Source organism: Alexandromys fortis, unplaced genomic scaffold, assembly GCF_014885135.2.
Source record: "Alexandromys fortis isolate MF-2015 unplaced genomic scaffold, M_Fortis_MF-2015_v1.1 scaffold_63, whole genome shotgun sequence".
NCBI classification, from domain to species: domain Eukaryota; kingdom Metazoa; phylum Chordata; class Mammalia; order Rodentia; family Cricetidae; genus Alexandromys; species Alexandromys fortis.
In genome coordinates, this window is record NW_026067953.1 from 7,935,693 (window position 1) to 7,956,973 (window position 21,281).

A 21,281-nucleotide genomic window follows, 5' to 3' on the forward strand; every position below is an offset into this window, starting at 1 on the left:
CAGCTGGGCCCCCTTCTGAAGCCGGGTACTCTTCACTGCCACTAGCTAGGGGCAGGGTGGAGGCAGCCAGAGGTGAGCCTGGAGGCGGGGCGGGACCCGAAGGTAGGGAAAGGACTCAGGGGGAGGTCCTATGACGTAATTTCCTGGGTGTGTGTGTGTGTGTGTGTGTGTGTGTGTGTGTGTATGCGCGCGCTCGTGCGTGCGTGCGTGCGTGTGTGGTGTGTATAAAAGAGAGGCATATAGCGTTGCTGCTGCTACTGCTGCTGCCACCACCGCCGCCGCCACCACCGCCGCTACCGCAGTCATCCCGCTGGGGCAAGAGCTCGAGATGACAGACCATAGACCCACTTCTGCCATCCTCCTGCCGCAGTTCATCCACCCGACCCGCACCACTCGACTCGCCATGCGCTATGCCGCGGTTCTGGCGCTTCTGCTGTGCTCGGGACAAGGTGAGCTGCTTTAGGCTCGGTAGCAGGGTCCCCTCTCCTGCCCCAGGTCCTTTGAGGCGCCCGAGGGTTCAGTACCACGGACAACACCCAGTCAGGACGCGGGTTAGCTCTAACGCTAGACTCAGTGTGGCCTCCGGGCTCCCACCACACCCGTATGGACTGTGGGGACTGTGGAGTCTGACCCAACCCAGCGGGGCAGCTCCCCCTACCCACCCACCTCCACATCACCCACCGGTGTGGGGCTCTGCGCAACCAAGGTCACTGGGGGAGATAAAGGACTGCCACTACCTCCCCAATCCTCCCGTCCTTTCCACCCTTTAGTCTGCCCTTGATCTCTTCCCCCACCCCAGATCTTTGCCACCACCTCTGGGGTTTCTCCCCTTGCATGCCTCCATTCCTACCTACCCCGTCCCACTATATGGTTGGTCTTGTTCAGAGTAAACTTGATTTCAGCTCTACATGCACCCTCCTCTGGTGGGAACGGTTGAGGTTCTTTAGTGCAGCCTCTGAGGGCCACCCCCTGGGGCAGCAGGGAAGGGAAACAGGAATCAGTGCTGGTGACTTATTTGGGTTTGGGGCATCGGTGTAAGGGAGAGCGCCCCCCCCCCAATAGGGAAGAACTGGGCTTTCCTTGGTGTGGAGAAATAACCAGTTAGCAATCTCTCACTCTCTATCTCTCTGTCTTCTTCTTGCCAGTCTTTGCCCTCCCTGTGAACAGCCCCATGACAAAAGGGGACACTAAGGTAAGAAGGAACGTTGGGGTACCTTGGGAGAGAGGAGGATGCCCTGTGGGCACCTCCTGGCCAGTCCTTGGGCAGCTGCAGGAGGGAGGCTGGCATAGAGCCAGAGGCAGCACTGCAGCAGCTGAGCCGGGGACAGCTTACACAAGAAGACATCAAAGATCTCTGCTTGCCCTGCTGCAGTGACTTCCCAAGGGGCCCACATCTCACCTGCTGAGACCTGGGACCAGGGACACCAGTCTGAGCCAGGACCATAGCTTCTCCTGTCCTAGGTGTCCACAGACCTGCCTGCCTCTGCCCTCACCTTGTCACTCAGACTCCCTGCTCTGCCTCCCGCTTCTGCCTCCTGCTTCTGCCCAGGGATTCATCTGGCAGTGAGAAACAAGCCATACCAAATCCTTGGACTGCGTCCTCATCAGAACCAGGGCTGTTCTCCCAGGATCGGGATGTCTCCACCTGGGCATCAGAGAATTCTGTTCTCCGTGGTCTGAGGGCCGTCTTCTGTGAGAGGCCACAGCTAAAAGCCAAAGGCACCCAAGAGCTCACTGTTTATTTGTTCAGTTGTATTTTCTTGTTTATTTGTTGGTAACTGTACACAGGCTGGGTGTTTAACTTTCCACCATCATTTTAGCTGTGCAACCTCGGAAAATCCAGCTTCTGTAAGTGTCTCGATCCATGGGTGAAGCCACAGGAACCTCGTAGGCCCTCAGTGATTTCCCTAGAGCCTTCCTTCGTATCTCGTCATTGTTCTTTTTTATGTTCTCTTCTTTCCTTCCTTCTTTCTTTCTTTCTTTCCTTCCTTCCTTCCTTGCTTCCTTCCTTCCTTCCTTCCTTCTTACCTTCTTTCCTTCCTTTCTTTATTTCTTTCTTTTGAAAGGGTCTCTTTTGACAGTAGCCCTGGCTGTCCTGAAACTCATTATGTAGATCAGGTTGGCCTCAGACTAAAAGAGATCCGCCTACCTCTGCCTCCCGAGGGCTGGGATTAAAGATATACACCACAACCCCCTGCTTCCCAGTATTCTTGAGACCCCTACCCAACTCCTGTTTCTTGGTATCTGCCCTCAAAAGCTGGTGGTTTCCTGGTGTTCTCTATGCAAAGTCTGGTGTTGGGGAGAAAGCGCACGTGCTCCTAGGAGCTGCTTGCCAGATCTGCTCCCACCACCATAGCTTGGCAGCTGGAGTCAGAGGTGCCAGCAGCTAGGGATGACCTGTGTGTTCGCTTGGAGGTTGTTATGACTACATGCTCCGACAGCCTTTGCCGACTTGCTCTCTTGGAACCATGGGTTGGATGTCTCCACATCCCATAGACACATCTTCCCACACCTTCGCTCTCTGCCAGTGTTGCCTGACGCATGTCTGGCACCTCCTGCTCCTCCACCCAGCTGCAGGCAATGGAAACAGGTCTGACGTTGTGATTCTCTCCCTAAGCGTGTGTGGCACTTCACACGGGATGAAGTGTTTTCCACTGGGTGGGCATTCTCATCCCTGCTTTACATATGGGGAAACCAAGGCTCAGAGAGACTTAGTCACTTGCTCCAGATCACACAGCTAGCATTCCACACGGTGCAGACCGTCTTCAGAAACCAGCTATCTGCCATGGGCTTCTCTACCTGCTGCGCCTCATACAACGTTCAGAGACATACATGTCTTGGGCTGGCATGAACATGGAGATGTAACTAGTTGGCATCCCACATCCAGCCAAGGTTTTTTTCCCCCATGGAACAATGTGGAGTCACATAGTGTGGCTGCAGAATGAGACGTGGTCCTGTTTCTGGCAAATTCGAGCCTGGGTAGATTTGTGTTCTTCACTGGACAGCCTGGAGGACATCTTGGAGGAGCTGATCCTTTGGACTCTGCTGGACCCCCAGAGGTCCTCTTAGATCTCAGAGGCAGCACCCTCCTTAGAGAACTACCCAAAGAGGGAGAAGATGGCAGATAAATACTCCCCTTCCTCCCTCAGCAGTGGTTCCCTGGAGGTACATGCTGGCATGCCCATGTGATTGGTTTGGCTCGTGTGTGTGTGTGTGTGTGTGTGTGTGTGTGTGTGTGTGTGTGTTCTGTTTCTATGGCTCTACAAGGTCTAGTTAAGGAAGCAGAGGTGAGCCCCAGGGCCTCTTGCAGATAACAGAAATGTTCTTCTTCTGCCCTCCTGGGAAAGCTGCCCTGGCACCTCAGGGACTAAGCTCCATGTTTGTACCAGCCACAGACTGTCTTGCTGTCTCCCAGGTGATGAAGTGTGTCGTGGAGGTCATCTCTGATTCGCTGTCCAAACCCAGCCCCATGCCTGTCAGCTCTGAGTGTCTGGAGATCCTCCAAGGAGGTAGGAGCCAGAGGCTGGAGGAGGGACTGGGAGGCCAGGGTGCTGGTGGGTGTCTCTTGACGGGATTAATCATCTCCTCCAGCAGTCGTTGCCCCAGTGCCCTGGTCTGTGCTGGCATCTGGGGAGCACACATGAGGAGGTGACAGCTCCTGGGACTGATCCTGAGGCATGTAGATTTTCAGAGGGAACACATGGCAGAATGAAGGGCCTGGAACAGCAGCCTGCAGACTGGGCACCCTGTGGACCAGAGTTCTGTGGGCTGTATTCCCAGCGTTTGGAGTCCTACTGACTCTCTGGATCTGGGATAGAGGGTATTAAGTGGGCCTATGAAGGACCACATCTTTCCAAGCTGACCATCCAGTTTGTCTAACACACGATAGCACTGGTGATGGGCAGGTAGAAAATGAAGGATGTCAGGAGGAGCAGACAGGGCAGGCAACCTGGAAGTGGGAAGTATTTACACACTCAGTGGAACCTGATGTCCACAGCTCCTTCCGTGGGGGCTGGGCGTAGAGTCAGCAGGCGACCTTTCTGCTGCAGCAGGGAGGTGACTGACGTCTTGGATATGGGGAATTCCCAAAGTGTTCTACCAAGATGCAGGCTTGCCACTGCCTCCTGGTGCCGAGTTTCCAGAATAAATGATTGAGCTTGCTGAAAGCGTCCACGCTAATCTCTTGGGGTTGTCCTCTGGAAGCCACCGGTAACTGTGTCCTCTCCCTGCAGATGAGAGGGTCCTCTCCATCCTGCGACACCAGAATTTGCTGAAGGAACTCCAAGACCTGGCTCTCCAAGGTATTTCAGCACCACACACAGTTCTCAGGGGAAGGAAAGCCAGCAACAGAGCAGGAAAGAACGCGGGTGGAGGCTGAGCAGAAAGGTGGGGTGCTTCATGCTACACGACTCTATTGTCCAGACTGCTAAAGAGATCAAGGCTCAGAGAGGCTGAGTGATTTCCCCAAGACCACACCATGAGTACACCTTGTTCAGAGTAGACACGATTCTGCTGACACTCCTTGGCCTCTGGAGGGCAGTCATCCAGGAAGACCACAAGGATTCTTCTCTGCAGACCCAGAAGTGAGCACACACAGAGAAAGCTCTTGCTTCCTTGTGATTCTTGCTCCTTGGATTATGTGGGAGGCAAGGTTTTGCTAGTCCCTCAACACAGACCAGACTTACAGTGTGTCTTAGACTGGGAGGTGACTTTCCCAAAAAGACTAAGAAAATCCAGTGCTTTTCAGACAGGATTTGAGGCTGAGGGCTCACAGCATGGAGAACTTGCAAGCCGGCCAGGACAGAGAGCTAAGCTCTTGTCAAAGCACCATCCCCAGCCACTTCCTGGTTTGAGGGAGGGTGAAGCACTGCCCTGGAGACCTGGAGGAGCTGGGCTCCAGCTCTGCTTCTGCCCCAGCTGCCTTCTGAGGAAAGTAGCCACGCTTGTGAGATACGCCCTCAGTGCCTTGTGCATGAATCTGTCATCTCTGCCCAACTCAAACCAAGGCCACCCTGGGGTCTTTGGGGCAGTGAGAGCTGTGTATGAAAATGGAGAGAGAGTTGGGTGATAAGCAAGCAAAAATTAGCCCTAGTACCAGTGGTGGTGGCGCACGCCTTTAATCCCAGCACTTGGGAGGCAGAGGCAGGCAGATCTCTGTGAGCTCAAAGTCAGCCTAGTCCAGGACAGTCAGGACCACACAGAGAAATCCTGTCTTGAAAAACAAACAAACAAAAAATTAACCTTAGCAATTCTCCTTCCCTGTGGGAGTTTGCCCCTTTCCTCTCACTTGCTGGTCTGTTTTGGCAATAAACACCAACCTCCCATGTTTTATTTATTTATTTATTTATTTATTTTTGAGGCAGGATCTCATGTAGCCCAGTCTGACTTGAAACTTACCATATAACTGAGGACGCCCTTGAATTTCAAACCCTCCAATCTTCCACCTCCAGAGGGCTGGGATTTCAGGCGTGGGCTACTACACTGCTTTATGTGGTGCTGGGGATGGAACCTAGGGCTTCACGTATGCTAAGTAAACACTTCACCAACTAAACATCTCTAGTGGGCCCTAGAACCCACGCCTGGCAAACAGGGGATGGTGGCTGGCGCTGGGGTATTTAGGATCAGTTTTGTCCTGTCTTTGTTTTGAAACAGGGTCTCACTCTGTAGCTAACCCTGCCTCAGCCTTTGGAATGCTGGGGTTGCAGGCATGTTCCACACACCCACTGTACCAGGTCCATGCACAGGGCACTGTGGTCCTACCCGTTCCTCAGGAGGTAGCCAGGGTTAAAGTATGGCTGGAGGTTAGGTGTTCCAGGTCTCCAGGGTGATGCTTTTAAACAAAACATTAGATATTTTAATGATAATTTTAAGATTAAATATTGGATGGATATTCCATTTAAAAATTATTTCAACAGAGATTGTTAGAAATGTGCCTTACTCTATACCCTTACACATATGTATCTAATAACACACAGTATCTGCACACTGGGTTGTTTTCCATTATGAAGGCACTGGGTGTGTCTTCAACCATCATGACCATTCCTCCATCCCCTCCTGGGTTCTGTATAATATTCTTGCCCTGGGACCTCTGCCTTAACATCTACTACAAGTCTGTTTATAAATGAGCATCTGACCTTGAGGAGCCCTCCTTGCTCAAGGTCACAAAACCACGGGCATGGCCAGGGGAGGCCTGAAGCTCACTGCAGCTGAGTCAGACAAGCTTCCTCGCCTGCACTGACTGCACAGCTGCAGAGCTGTGTCCTGATGCAGACACTGCTGCAGGATACTCAGCAGGGCAGCAGCAACAGCAACAGGGGCTATATAGGCAAAGGGACTCTGGGCTTCAAGGTAGGTACAGCCCTGGGCTCAGAGATAGGCACAGCACCCACCTTCTCTAGGGGCCAGACTTGGGGTTCCAGAGCTGGAGTTTCTTGAATAAAGAGAGCCCATTAAAACCCAGGGCTGCTGTCGTGTCATAGGTCCTGAGGGTTTCTCATTGCTCTCCTGCTGGAATAGACATGCTTCTATTCCATTTGAGCCCTTATTGCTCTTAAAGGTACAAGAAGAACTTTCTCTCCTTCCCCACTGGGGACACTGAGTCAGAGAGGTGGTGTAGCCTGATGGACCCCAGCTGAGAACCTGTACCCTCAGCTTCTCTCTAAGAACACAGGATGTTCACAGGGTTGAAGTAGGCCTACAGAGTCATAGACAGATATGTCAGGGCCTGGCCACATGGGACCTCCCCTTGTCCCCTCCTACCAGGTGCCAAGGAGCGGGCCCAGCAGCAGCCAAAGCAGCAAGAGGAGCCGAAGCAGCAAGAGGATCCACAGCAACAACAGCAGCAACACAGCAGCTTCGAGGACGAGCTCTCAGAAATGTTCGAGAACCAGAGCCCTGAGGCCAAGCATGGAGGTCAGTGTGGCCAGCTGGGAGAGGAGGGGTCGCAAGAAGCACAGTGGTCCCCAGGGGGCACTGCTTCTTCAGAGCAGGAAGGCAGCTATTGCTCCCTTCCCTTTACACGTCGGAAACCAAGGCCTGGAAGGTTAAGTCCCTTGCACAGGGTTCATACCATAACAGAATTTGAACCTGGCTCTTTCTTATCCAAAGCCCCCGACTTGGCCCCACACCAGTCCCCTGCTCCAGAGGCAGGAGTAACCCTGGGCCAACCTCATAGCCCCTGCCACAAAGCCCCCGTCTCCTGCTCCTGTCCTCCTGGGACTAGGGACCACCTTAGGTGAAGGTGTGCAAGGAGGGTCCAGAGGAGTGGGTTCAAAATACAAAATGACCTGGGTCATCGACCCGGAAGTAAAAAAGGCATCCTTGGGCAGTGTCAACCAGCTTCCCACCCTGGAAGTGCGACAAACTGCAGAGCTGGGATTTTTGTGTCCAAAGTGGACAGAAAGGCCAGTTCCCAGCAACTTGTCTATGGTCATCCTCTGGGCCAACTATGGACACATACAGGTGTGCCCGGCACCCCACATCAGCTGGTGTCAGGCACCCCGCATCAAGTGCACTGTCACCCTGGTGGCTGCTTGTCATGGTGTGCAGACTCCCACATATTGCTCCCATGGGAACAAGCGTCGAGATTGCTGTGGTGCTATGAGAAGGGAATAGTGTCGTGTGTGTGTGTGTGTGTGTGTGTGTGTGCATGCGTGCATGCATAAGTGTGTGTGTATGCATGTGTGTGTGTTTGTGTGTACAGGAGCGCACGCGCGCGCACACACACACAGCTGAAAGCTCTAATGCAGAGACCCTGAGCTTGGCATTTGGAGGAATGAACAAGGTGGGCCTCCAGAGTCTGAGCAATGACAGGTGTCCTGGCTTTCTGAAGATCATTTGAGTTCTGTGGACTAGGCGCCCTGAAGCCCTGGTGACAGTAGCATGTGCCTGGTGGTGCTCTGTGAGCAGCTGCCAATCCAAAAACAGGAGGGATTGTTACTCTTAAAAGCCTGTCTTTAAGAAAACACCTTTCAGTGGAGCCTGTACTGGTCACACAGCGCTCAAGATGTGCAGGGATAGGCTTGAACACAGACAGGTTAAATGATTCGCCCAGATCACACCGCAGTCCAGCTGCTGCCCTAGTTCACAGTTCAGGGTTCTATCTTCTGGGGTCATTTTAAATTATGTTAATTTTGATTTGGGGGTTCCATTTTTGCTTTCAAAATTACAATCCTGTTTAAAAAAGCAGAATTAAAGCAGCCCAATTCAATTGACCTCAGAACAAGCTTCAAATTAAATATAAAATATGAAAGGTTAAGCCGGGCGGTGGTGGCGCACGCCTTTAATCCCAGCACTCGGGAGGCAGAGGCAGGCGGATCTCTGTGAGTTCGAGACCAGCCTGGTCTACAGAGCTAATTCCAGGACAGGCTCCAAAACCACAGAGAAACCCTGTCTCGAAAAACCAAAAAAAAAAAAAAAAAAAAAAAATGAAAGGTTAAATATAAAATATGAAAGGGTGACCCCAATCTTTCTCATAGGGTGGGCTTCCTGGAAGCCAAGACATCTGATGGCAGGCTTGAACTTGGGAGTCCCTGATGGCAGCTGGGTCCTCAGCTTGACTCTCTCCTACTGTGTTCACAGACGCTACAGCAGAAACTCCGACTACGGAAGCCGTGGAGAAGAGAGAGGACTCTTATGAGGGGCAACAGGATGGCTCTGAGGGAACCACGGAGGGACCCAGGCCTCAAGCTGTCCTAGAGCCCAGGCAGAAGTCCTCTATGGTGGAGAACAGTCAGGCTTCTGAGGAGGACACAGCCACCAACACCCAGCCACCGGCCAACCTCCCCAAACAGGAGCACAGGGACCCGCAGGCTACGGGGGACAGCGAGACAGGCCTGAGTGTCCGGCAACAAGCCATAAACGCCAAGCAGGAGGAGGAAGAGCAAAAGGAGGTTAGAGAGAAGTCTGGGCCTGAAGAAGCCCCCACCACAACATCCAGCTCCCACTCCCAAACCAAATACCAGGAGATCCAGAAAGATGAGGGTACGTACAGTGACAGGACCTCACTGATGTGTCTGGGAGAGGGTGGCCTTATGCCACCTCCATAACAACGCTGAAAGATGGTGTCCTCTCCACCGTCCAGGAGAACAGCAGGCTCAGAGAGGTCATATAATTTGCTTAAGGCTACACAGCTAATTGGCAATCAAAGCTATGATTCCAACTGCAGTTTGCCTGACTCCTAAACAAAACACCTGAGAGGGAGGAAGGGCTTCGCGTAGGTGCTTGGAGAATGCAGGGAAGACAGGGTGAGGTTCAGTGAGGGGCTCCCCCACTGTATTGTGCCTTGCAAAGCATAATACAGGGTTGCTCTGTGCTCCGATGGGGCTGCTATGGGGGTGCTGGCTGGACTCCGAAGGCTGAGCTTGGCCTTAGAAGTGGCTGCACAGAGGATCTGAGGGAGTAACAGGGTCTGGGGGAAATGGCAGCCCTTCCTCAACCGTTTCCTGAAGTTCTTGCCACCACCCACTCCAGGTCAGTCGGAGTCTCAGGCAGTGGATGGAGCTGGAAAGACTGGAGCTTCTGAAGCTCTGTCACCCCAGGGGGAGCTGGAGCTCTCTCGGCAAGAGGACAACGGGGAAGACGTGATGGCAGGGCTGCCCCAAGGTCTCTTTCCAGGCAGGAAGAGCCAGGAACTGGAGCATAAGCAGGAGGAGGAGGAAGAGGAGCATCTACCCAGAGAATGGGAGGACAAGCGGTGGAGCAGGATGGACCAGCTGGCCAAGGAACTGACGGCAGAGAAGCGGCTGCAGGGGGAGGATGATCCTGATCGCTCCATGAAGCTCTCCTTCCGGGCCCGGGCCTATGGCTTCAGGGACCCCAGGCCTCAGCTGCGCCGGGGCTGGAGGCCATCTTCCAGAGAAGACAGTGTGGAGGCCCGAGGCGACTTTGAGGAAAAGAAGGAAGAGGAAGGCAGCGCCAACCGCAGAGCAGAGGTCGGTATAGCCAAGGGCAGCATGGGATAGGGGACACTTGCTTACAGCAGGTGATCAATAGAGCTACTGGGCCAGGTGGACAGTGGCCTTAGATGTGCCTGAGGGACACAGAGTGGGGACATTGCCTCTGCTGGTGTGTGAGCAGGACATGGGAGTAATGGGGAATCAGGCATGTGGATGGGGAGCTTGGCAGGACTGGCCTGGGGCCTCTCAGGGCACCTGTATTCCTGGGAACTGGGAAAGGATGCTAAGGGACAGCCTTGTTGGTGGCCATGTTGTCCCGGTCCCCAGGCAATACGATTACACCTTCTCCTGGGTTCAAACTCACATATAGCCTACAATGGCATAGCAGGGGCAGGGCTAGCTGGACCTTGGTGAGCAGACAGGGAGGAATGGAGGTGCCAGCAGATGTGGGTTCCACCTGGTCCTGATTGTGTGACCTTGGGCAGGTCATTGTCCCTCTCTTCCCTCTCTGAGTCTCATTAGTTCCCCCATTTGTGAAACGGGAGTATGGAGTCTCTCCAGTTCACCTCATTCTCACCACAACATGACTTACAAAACCCTGGTCTACACAAAGCCACTTGGGCAGCTGCAGGGGTGGTATAGGGACCCAGGGACGTGGACCACACAGGAGGTGAGAGCCGGGCTTCTCGGCAGGCAGGATGCCTCCTGAGCTAGACGAGGCTTTTGTGGGACCTGGTTAAACTGGTGCTGTGGAGGGAGTTGGGATTCTATGGGGAACATGCTCTACCCTCAGCCCGGACCTCAAGGCTCTTTTCTGCTCACCCAGAAGCCTTCTTTAGGTCCTGCCCATCTTCCAACCTGAGCAGGATCCTGTTGAGATCTGAAAGCAATGGGTTCCTCTTAGGAGTGACTGGCCACTGGTCTGGAGTCCTTGGAGGTGGGGGAAGGGTAACATGAACTGCTCTGTACTACTTACCCCTCCTGCCCTGGTCCCAGACAAGATGGGCAGTTTTAAGAGCCCTTTACCAACCCATTAAAGCTTCTTACTCATGAACAAAGGGAACCTTTAGTGAAGAAGCAGGGACCCCGGGTATTATAGACAGGATGAGGTGGGGGGTAGTCTTGCTAGAAACGTCAGCAACAAAGAACTCATACTCCCTCCATGGCTTGTTCTCAGATAGAAGGATCTAGAATCCCTATTTCCAGGGTAGTCTCTGTCAGTGTCCTGCAGACTGCGCTGAAAGGCAGTAAATTTGAGACTTAGAGGCTGAGAGGAGGGTTTCCTGCTTCCCTGACTGTCCTGACCGGAGCGTGGGAGATTCTAGGGTTAGGACCAAATGTCAGAGCCCAGCCCTGAGCGGGTCTGTGTTGACACAGTTCTGACCATTAGCCCAGCAGGTTCAGAGGCTGTAGGAGACAGATCAAGCCAGACTGGCTGCATCCCAGGAGCCAGCACTGGTATCCAGACTGAGGAAGGGACCCAAATGGAACCATGTACCCTGAAGGAACAAATTCCTACTGGTCTATAGTTGATGGATGAAATGGAGGTTGAATAAGAGCATAGTGGTCCCCAGAGTATCCCAGCATCGTTGGATGACATCATTGTACCTGCAATGCAGAGAAATCCCCCGCGGTTCAGACACAAAGCCCCTTGTCTGAGACCAGCTGCTAACAAACAGCAGGGCCAGTCTGACCGACTGTGCCGTAGATGATTCCAGCCTGGGCCAGTCCCAAGTGACCCTGTCTGTTCCCTCCTAGGACCAGGAACTAGAGAGCCTGTCAGCCATCGAGGCAGAGCTGGAGAAGGTGGCTCACCAGCTGCAAGCACTGCGGCGGGGCTGAGGCACCGGCTGGTGGGGGCAGCCATGGCTTCAAGGCACCCTGTGACCCTGGCCCCGTGGCTTGAATGCAGCTCCCAGTAGGGAGGCTGCCTCTGGCCACCAGAGCCCAGGTTGCCCTCTTGTCCCTCATCCCCTCTTGTTCTCAGCCCCTGCCCTGGACACTCCTGCAGGACAGCTCCGACTGTCAACACATATTCCTTCTCTGAACACAGGCAGCTTTCTAGAAGTTTCTCTTCCACCTTATCCACGGGGCACAACTGCAGTAACTTCTGACCTTTGGGTGAAAGTCGAGAACTCCTGACTACGATATTCCAGATAAAATTTGTTGACAGAATAAACCTGCTTTGGGCTCTTTCCTTTTCTTTGACTTTTTTCTTTCCCCTTCCACTCAGAGTTGAGTAAAAGGAATGGGTAGTTTCATGGCTGTGCTGAGTGTGTGTTTTGGGGTACTCCTTTCTGGGCCATTTACGGGCAAGCGTCTTTGTATCACTGAGCCTCTGTTTTATCTGTAGATGGAGGTGCTGAACTGCCCAGAACGGGACGTGGGATGGTCACCACCCCAGGGCGGGGTCCATCACCCTTTGCTCACTTGTCTCCCAGCCATGCCTGAGCTGGACAGTTTCTGCTGAGGTTGTCCTTCTGGGCTGTCATCTAGCTGGGTGCTGGGCAGAGGTTGACAGGCCCCAGGATAATACCTCTGCCCGGTCACAGGTACCAGGTCAATGTTGGACTCCCCACCATGGCTACTCATGTGTCAGTGACCACAGGCGTGGGCCATGGGGTGTCTAAGCATGGGGCACGAAGAGTATACTAGAAAATAACAGGTCTTAGGTCCAGTTTTGAGAATAGGGAAACAGAGGCAGGGAAGATGAAATAACACATTGAAGTCACAGATGGAGCTGACATACCAAACTTTTAGGCATGAGAATTTTGTAGGTCATTCATGCAATCACGCCAGGCTGGGATATGGTGCTGGACCCATGGGTGCCGGCTACTAGGACCAATCATTCAATTGTCATTCAATCATCAAACATGTCTATGCGGCCTAGCACGCCTGCATACAAAACCTGGTATGAAACCCTGGCTTCGGAAACCCGATGTCTCGTGGGGTAAGTCAGATCCTCCTACAGTCAACGCAGCCTCTGACTGTTGGGCTGGCGAGTGGCTCTGCTGGCTTCAGATGGGAATGTTATCTCTTCACGTTCTCCGCCTGTGCACCTCAACAAAAAGCCAGCAGGTGAGGGACTTCCAGGTGGGGATGATGGAGACTGGGCTCGGCCTTAGCAGTCTGCCTAGCAAGAGCATGCACATTGACCAAGGGGCAGGGACATCACTGCACCCCAGGCAGAGCCAATTCCAGAGTTCCAGCTGGTATTTGAGAGCCAGGTCCCAAGGGTCCAAACCCTGCCTCAGTCCACCCGTATTCAATGTGGTGACATTCTGTTTAATAATTCAACTTGCCTGAAGATCAGAGTGCAGAGCTAAGTCACTAGAGGCCAGGCGGTGTTAGCTCACACCTTGAATCTCTATACTTGGGAGTCCCACGCCTTTAACCCCAGCACTAGGGAGGTGGAGGCAGGAAGAGAAGAATATAAGGTGGGAGGAGTCAGGAGCTCATAGGCAGGTTTGATGGAGACAGTTGCAGTCTGAGGAAAGGATCGGGTAGAGGTAAAAGGTCTCTCTAGTGGCTAGCTATACTACTTCTCTGATCCCCCAGCTTTCAGGTGACTCTGGGCTTTTATTATCAGTACCTATTAGAATTCATGCAACAATTCACTACCTAGAGTACTTGGCCAGCCTTTCTGACCCTCCCAGAGCCTCGGTTTCCCAGTGTGGAATTCAGTTTGTACTGAACTGTGGTAGGGCCCGACTGTGTGAGACAGCACAGACCCCAAATTCCTACAGCAGCGGAGGACATGGTAGGACAGAGGTAGGAGGTGGGAGGTCTTCACCTAAAAGTTTCCAGTGAACCCTAGCTTCTCGCATTACAGCAACCCACCCCTGAGGCAAGGCACACCCTGCATGAGGTCACTGCTGAGACGTGGTTTTCTTCAGGCTCAGACACCTCCTGACAGTTACCTTCAGGCTCAGACACCTCCTGACAGTTACCTTCAGGCTCAGACACCTCCTGACAGTTACGTAATTACACGAACTCCCACTAGGCTACCAGAGACCAAAAACATCCAGCACCAAGATCAAGTGGCAACAGAACACAGGGACACTTTGTCACTAGAAGACCCCATCCTAAAGATGAGCCCCCTGCATTGTCATTACCACAGGAAGTAAAGAGAGGCTGGGCAGGAGCCAGTGCGCAGTGGCTTTGTCCAAGAGCATCTGGCATGCAGATGTGCACAAGACACACGGGTGCAGGGCGGAGTGGGGGGAGGGGGCAAGCAGGAGCCGTCACAAAGCTCGGGCATGGTCACTACTTAGCTCCGCAGGTAGGACAGTGCCATAAAAAGCCTGGGTGAGCTCTCAATGCAGGGAGCCTCGGGGAGATGTCACCTCCTATGTCCTGTAGGGGCCCTTTCAAGATGCCAAGTTTCATTAGATCCAGGAAGCAAAGAAAACTCAACCGTTTCTGAGAAAGGTACCTCCCGGTCATAAGCAGAGGGAAGAGGACCCGAGTAGAAGGGGCCGTGTTGCTGTGGTAGTCAGCCTTCCTCTGCACAGGAGAGTAGGCCGGCACTGGCCTGGCAGAGAAGAAGGGTTGAGGCTCAGGCCTTTACTAGGGGAGGGTCTGTGGAGGAGCCTTGGAGCATGGTAGCAGCAGTAGCCGTAGTAGGCCTACCTAAAACTGGGAGCCCCTCGACCCCAGAAGTTCCTACCAGGAGCCATGGCACCTTCCCACCCAGACTAGAGGAGGTGGGCTCCTTCAGACCAGCGTGAGGGCTCTGGAACGACAGGAGCAGTGCTTGGATCCTACTGGTCACGTGACTGACTTACACAGGGACTGTAAAAAGGCCGGCAGGCCCTCCCAGGGCATCAGCTCTAGAGTCAGTAGGGTGTGAATGCTCTAGACTAGACAAGGGCCAGTAGAAAGGCTGTGTTCTTCAGTCTCTGAATGCCTGTCCACCAGACACTATTTGCCCCAGCTGTTAAAAACTCAGCTTCTTGCTGTGGCCTTAAAAAAAAAGTATGTGTGTGGGGACCCTGTAAATGCTCAGAGACCAAAAGACAAGACAGTTGGAGTATCTGTCTCAAATACTCTCTGCCCACTCCAAGGTAGGACCTGAACCCGGGGCTCATATTTCCTCAGCAAGCCCCAGTGGTCTCGTCTCTACTCCCTATACTTTTTTTTTTAAAGATTTATTTATTATGTACAGTGTTGAGCCTCCATGTATGGCTGCAGGCCAGAAGAGGGCGCCAGATCTCATTACAGATGGTTGTGAACCACCATGTAGGTTGCCGGGAATTGAACTTAGGACCTCTGGAAGAGCAGTCAGTGCTCTTAACCTCTGAGCCATCTCTCCAGCACCTATTCCCTATACTTTTGAGGTGGAGTTAAGAGTTCAAGCTGAATGCCTGGTTTGCTACACAGGCGCTGAGCTCTGAACTCCCGTGTCACGACAGCACAGCAAGCATTCTCAGTCACCGTTTCTCCAGCACCCCCATCAATCTACCGGGCTCAGGGTGGTTTTTCCTCCACTGATGGGGCTCACACCTGGCATAGCCCCCTAAATAATCTGAGGATTCAGTGGATCCAGTTCTGCGGGCTAGCCTACCCACAGTGCGTGGCAAATCTAGACACTTCGGTGAACCAGCAATGACCTTGACCAGACCCACTCTTCTCTCTTGAGAATGGACACCAGCGGCTAGTGTTCTGCAGCGCCGTGTTGGGGGAAGTCACATTTCTCGATCATTAAAGCACCTTCAAGAATGTGGCCCCAAGTCCCTGCTCCCGTCTCCACTCCTGGAAAAGCGTTAACTGTCCCCAATACCCGCAGAGACCTGTGGAAAACGCCACACCGCCCAAGGTGTGACCCTGGAGGAGGAGCTCCAGGGAAAGGAACCCTTGTCTTCATCCCGCCTGTTCTGAAGGCTGAAAAGCCAACGTGTCTTACCAAACATCTTTTCTTTAATGACTGTGACCATGTATGAAGTGTAGTTTGATCTCAGTAGTTTATTCTGGAGACAAAGCAGTGCGAGAGCCGGCCACACTTCCCACCCCCGTATTCAGAGGCAGGCCTGGGAAGGCGACATACAGACATCAGGTTCAACACTCAGGACCTGTAAACGTGGTTAGTTCCGGGGTTCCATTCCCAAGAAAGCCAACCAGCCCCTCCTCACCCGAAGGATGCTCAACCATGGCCCTACTTGGTAGCCTCCCCAGGGCTGCAGGGTACTTCCTCTAGTGTCCTCCATCTTATCTGGACCTAAGGACAATCCAAAGGCCTAGTTCTCTTTGCAAAGTGAGCTGATATCTTAAGACACAAGATCACCCTTGGGCGGGGGGATGGGGGACCTGGGCTTATCATCCAGGGCTCCACAGGTATCCTTTCCTGTGGGCACTGGGGCCAGTGGGTAGTCTGCCAGCTGCTGTGGGGACAGAGTGAGTCTGAAGTGGGGCACAGCTCCCTTGGGGGCTTGCCTAGTGCTCGGTGCAAGGGACTTGCTGTGGACACAGCAGGGCTGCACTGGGCCTTGCTGTACCAGGAGGGGCTGGTGTGTGTGTACAGGAGCAGCCCTAGCAACGGCCTCCTCTCACCTGAAAAGAGGGACCCAGATGATGGCATGGAAAAGCAGGCATCCTCGTGGGCTAGAACACTAGGTCAGCTCTTCAGTTTCCTGTCTCAGGAGCCACCTCGAAGAGATGAGGAGGTGGAGGCCTGGAGACTCGTGGAATGATTTGTTCAAAGTCCCAGCACAAACCCTGGGTCCCGACAGACCCCTGGATTCCTAGCTAGGTAGCCTCCTTCCTGGGTCCCAGAGAGCAATAGAGCCAGGCTGGAGAGTACAGTAGCCTGGTGTATTCTACAGAGCCAGTAAAGACTGGCAATAGTTAGGGGGCTTTGGCTCCACCCACTAAGAGGCTTCTTTTCCCTTCCCACAGCCCAGACCCCCAGTACAGAGCTCCCAAGGGGTCAACTGCTTCCCTGGCTTTGGAGAAGAAGGGTCAGCTGCACAGGGGCAAGGGTTAGCTTTGGAGAAGACCACATCTGAGAAAAAAGGACAGTGAGGTCGGTGTGGGCAGATGTGGGGAGGGGAGGAATGGGGGAAACATTCATCCTTTTGCCTGCTTAGCTGCAACAGCCTGGCCAGATACGAGCTCCTTCCAGGGTGCCCGGAAGCCTGGCCCACACAGCAGCCATGAAGACAGACAGACATGCACACACACACACACTTGCATGACAACCACACACACATGCACACACCCCACTTCACATTCAGACCTAGTGTTGAGAACACAAGCGTGTGTAAACTCAGTGAGGAGATTTGCACAGGACTCAGGCGGCATCCTCGACGCTGGACCACTTGGTGCTCTGCTCTGTCTCCCCCCCCCTCATTCCGATCATAACATCAGAAAATCAGGTAAAAATTTAAAACAGAGAAGCATCAGATCACTGGGAATTCTTAGTAGTGTTCCCGTTCGGAGCTGCTGGCCCAGTGAGTGTGTTCCACGCTCTGCGCCGCCGCCCCTCTGGGTCCTGGGCTCTGTGACTACTGTGAGGAGGCCTTGGTGGCCAGGGAGGCCACACAGTGCTGCTGGAAGCTGGGTGACACACCGGTGGTGCAGCCAAGTCTCTGATGTGGCAGCTTGGCAGAGCCACCGGCGCCCATGTTGCCTGCTTCGGTCTCAGTCTTCCAGGTTGTGTCCTGGCCCTTTAAGCTGCCACAGCAGCCAGGGTTGGCACTGCACGTCCGCTCACCAGCCAGGCTGCCCGCCTGTTCCGCCAGAAGCCTGTTGTGCCTCAGCGGGGCCACTTCCTCCAGGGCAGCTCCGCCTGTGCTCTGGCCTTGCAGGACTGTGGCAATGTGGTTCAGGAGGTCGGTAAAGAACTCGCTCACACCCTCATAGCCTGGAGGGGAGAGACAGAAGGTACTGGGCATCAGCCAGGGAATATGAGAGGAGAAAGAAGCAGAAGTAACGGGCTCCTGGGACTTGGGGGGCATTTTCAGTATCGCAGAGTGGTGGGAAGCCACAGAACCTGGTGCACACGGTCCCCAAAGCTGGCCCTTGACCACTGTCTAATCCCTGAGTGTGAAATTCCACAGCTCCAGATGATAAAGATGAATCTTGTTTTCGTTGGGCATTTCCTTGGCTCACTCACTGCTATAGTTTGGGTAAGTAGTGCACATTCCAAAGTCCACATGTTAAAACATTAGTTGTTAGCTCAAGGAGCTGCTGGGAGGAGTTGGAAGAGCCCACTAAGGAGACTGGCTAGCCATTTCAGACACACTTTCTCTCCCCTCAGGTAGCCAGTGGCCTCTGCCAGTACTTCCCATATATCTGCCCTGTCACAGGCACAAATCAATGGAGAGAAATCATCATGGACTGAAACTTTAAAACCCAAATAACTAAAATAATAAATTTTATTTTATTAACTTTCCTCTTTAAGCTGATCATCTTGGCTATTTTGTTCCAGTAACAGAAAACGAAGGAACATAACCAGCCAACACTGACATGATACAGTCAGACGGCAACGCCAGAATGTATTCCTCATACGCTTACCGATAAACTGCGATTCTGGCCTCAGACCTGGGTCCTAGTCACTGTATCCTATCTGAAGGCTCAACTTTCTTGTCCACAAAACACAGGAGGCCAGCTCTCCACACAGGAGGGCTAGACCTGGGTGGGTCTGAGTCAGAAGCCACAGCCCAAACCAAATCTGTTCCCTCTTGCCCCAAATACCTTCAGGGATGCAATCTGTGTCCCAGACTCTGAGGACCAGCACCTAGGAACAGACTGCCAAGTCCACCGTCTCTGGCATAGAAACTTATGGTAACCATGGGGACAGGGGTACACTTTCACACACATGCACTCATACATGTGTGCACGCTGCAGACACAATGCCAGAAGAGACCCCAGGAATTACCCAGCAGGCTTCAGATTTGGGGTGAGGATTTGGTGACTTCCAACAAACTACTTCCAAAGAGATATGAGGCGTGATCTCTCACCTTCTCGGAATGAGGTGTCTCGATGAGAACTGGTACCATACTATAGGTAGAAGCTGAGGTGGCAACTGTGTGGGGGCCAGGCCCCTGGGCTATCTTGTGTCTTTTGGCAAACCCACCCTGTGATTCTGAGGAAGCCCGAAGCAAGGGCACTCATGGGGACGCTAACAAGGCGGCTGGCACAGCGCACCATTACACATGTCAATGCCATCTTCACACTCTTGTCTCCAGTAGTCAGGAGATGAAGGAGTGCCAACCATGGAGGGAAGATGGCAACCCTTCTGTGCTGGTGTTCCCAGAGTGTCAGAGTGCCAATCACTGGGCTATGAGCTTCATGGTCCTTGGCTCACTGCCCATGCTCCTCAGCCCATCTTACAGGGAACCTGGAGGCTCTGTGAGGCTCCAGGTTACAAAGCTCCTACGTGACAGAACTGTGGTGCGCCCCAGATCCTCTGATATTATTTGTTTTTAACACCTAGTACCGAGAGGCCCCACTGTGGGACTCAGTATGCTGCTAGCTCTGGGAGTGAGGGTGAAGGGCAGGACAGACATGGGGCTAGGTATGATACAGGGAGGGGAACCAGGACCCAGTCGGGTTGCTAAGAAACCAAGAAGGCTGCTCGCTAGTAACCATTCTGCTTTTGCTCCCAGATGAGGCCCGGGGGGACAAGGTAGACTAGATAACAGCCACTTCCTTGGGGGCCTGTGATAAACAGGCTGAGGTAGGTTGGCGTTTGCCAGCCTGGGAGGTGAAAACTAGCAGGGCAGGGTGCCAGCTCCACGCCCAGCACCATGCAAACCCATTTGTCTGCAGCACGAGAAATGCTCGCACTCGTACAGAAGCGAAAGTAGGGGCTAAAGTGAGGCTGCCTAGACCATCACAGTGAAGAAGTGGGCCAAGATCAGAACCCCGGTGTTCTAAGACATCAAAGGCCTTAGGGTCGGTGTGGAGGCTCTGGACTAATGGGTCCCAGTCCTATGAGGACTGTAACCATGGATGCGGTTCTTTAGCTCCCAGCATCACCTCATGGGCAAGCAGAGCTCACAGCAGCTTCCTCGTGCCACAGAACACGGCAGGGCCATTAGCACAGGCTGCTTCTGCCACTCAGGTTTCCTCATCTCCCAAGCTGGGTGTTCCGACAGAGCTTCCACCTACCCCAGTGCCCCACATGCTTCCCGAGAAGCAGGACCAAGCCCGCACCTCTGCTGGACCCAGAGGGCTGGTTCTACACCTTGGACGGTAAACCGAGTCACCTCTCAGACACTAGCTTCTCTTTGCCTGAGGCCCCTGGGACTATAGGGCCCTTCGGCCATCCCTCGGCACAGCCTTACCATCAATCTGGTAGTCACAGACCCACCCCCGTACCCCATTCCACTGGAACAACCGAGTCCTAGGGTCCCCTGGCAGAAGACTCTGTATTCACGCTGGCTCTCAGTGACTGTCTCCCTGAACACAGTAGAGGCTCTCCTGCCTTTACGATACACTGAATTCTTTGAGCTGGGAGGGGCTGCCCACCACTAGTGGAAGAGTGTACCCCCCTCCTCCCAAGGCTTTTTCAGTGGCCCTGTCTCTCACCCTCAACCCATTAGTGAGCCGTGTGTGCTCTTGGATCACCCCACATTTTCACTTCTTCTTTATGATTCTCCCGACACAGCACTATATTCCCCACTCTATACCCTAGCTTTCCTCAGAGGTTCCACCGCCTCCACCCCCGAGCTGGGAAACTCAACGGGCTGAGTCTGAGTATGCTGGCTGGACCCAGGCCCCAGAGGCTCCCCTCTGACCCTGTCTGGTCCCATTTCACCCCTCCTGGTACCCAAGCTGGTCCACCTCCAGTGTCGGTTCCTTCCCTTTGTGGAACTCTCGGGCACCCATACATGCCAGAGCAGCCACTGGCAGTTCCTCTCTCCATCTTCTTCCTCCCAACTGTGGTGTAAGGGCTGACAGCAGGACATGTGGCCTCTGGCAGATGCCAGCTGAATGTCGGAGCTGTTGGGCTCTTTGGGGTCCCTCGTTTTCTGCTGTGAACTGTGATGCTGTGGAGTGGCTCATGTACTCTCTGAGCGGTTAAGGGGATACAGGCACTGAGTACCCAGGATGCCCGGGGTTTGGTGAGGTGGCTTCCTAGTCATGCATGCCCCTGGGCAGCAAGGGGGAGCTTGCTATTCCTCCACATCGAGAAAATGAAGAATAGCCAGGAACACTAAATTGCCAGCTACTCAGGAGGCTGGAGGGGTGGAAGTGGGTATGAGCTGAGAGCGTAGGGCCAGCCGAGGCAGGGATACCTGGGTCTGGAGAAGTACAAGGCCCTGCTCTAGGGCCTTGGAGACCCAAAGCTAGACTCCAAGTCTTTTTCATCTGATCCCCAACCCCCACCCCAGGATTCTAGGACAAGGTCTTGTTATGTAGCCCTGGATGGCTTTAAAC

At 53.5% G+C, this 21,281-nt stretch overlaps 2 protein-coding genes across 4 annotated transcripts in view; one reads left to right on the forward strand and one right to left on the reverse strand.

The window, feature by feature from the left end:
- The first annotated feature begins 304 nt into the window (after positions 1–304).
- Positions 305–11,772, forward strand: Chga (chromogranin A). The gene is made up of 8 exons (XM_050151560.1): positions 305–449; positions 1,146–1,192; positions 3,416–3,509; positions 4,233–4,301; positions 6,763–6,912; positions 8,581–8,982; positions 9,472–9,932; positions 11,655–11,772. The coding sequence occupies exons 1-8, from the start codon at positions 329–331 to the stop codon at positions 11,736–11,738; spliced, it is 1,428 nt and encodes a 475-aa protein (XP_050007517.1). The 5' UTR covers positions 305–328; the 3' UTR covers positions 11,739–11,772.
- Positions 11,773–15,840: 4,068 nt separating this feature from the next.
- Positions 15,841–21,281, reverse strand: part of Itpk1 (inositol-tetrakisphosphate 1-kinase) — a 134,576-nt gene continuing 129,135 nt past the window's right edge. For all 3 annotated transcript variants that reach the window (XM_050151543.1, XM_050151545.1, XM_050151546.1), the window contains one exon: positions 15,841–17,757. In XM_050151543.1, the coding sequence (XP_050007500.1) occupies positions 17,399–17,757 (359 nt within the window). In that variant the 3' untranslated portion in view covers positions 15,841–17,398. The remainder of the gene's footprint in view (positions 17,758–21,281) is intronic.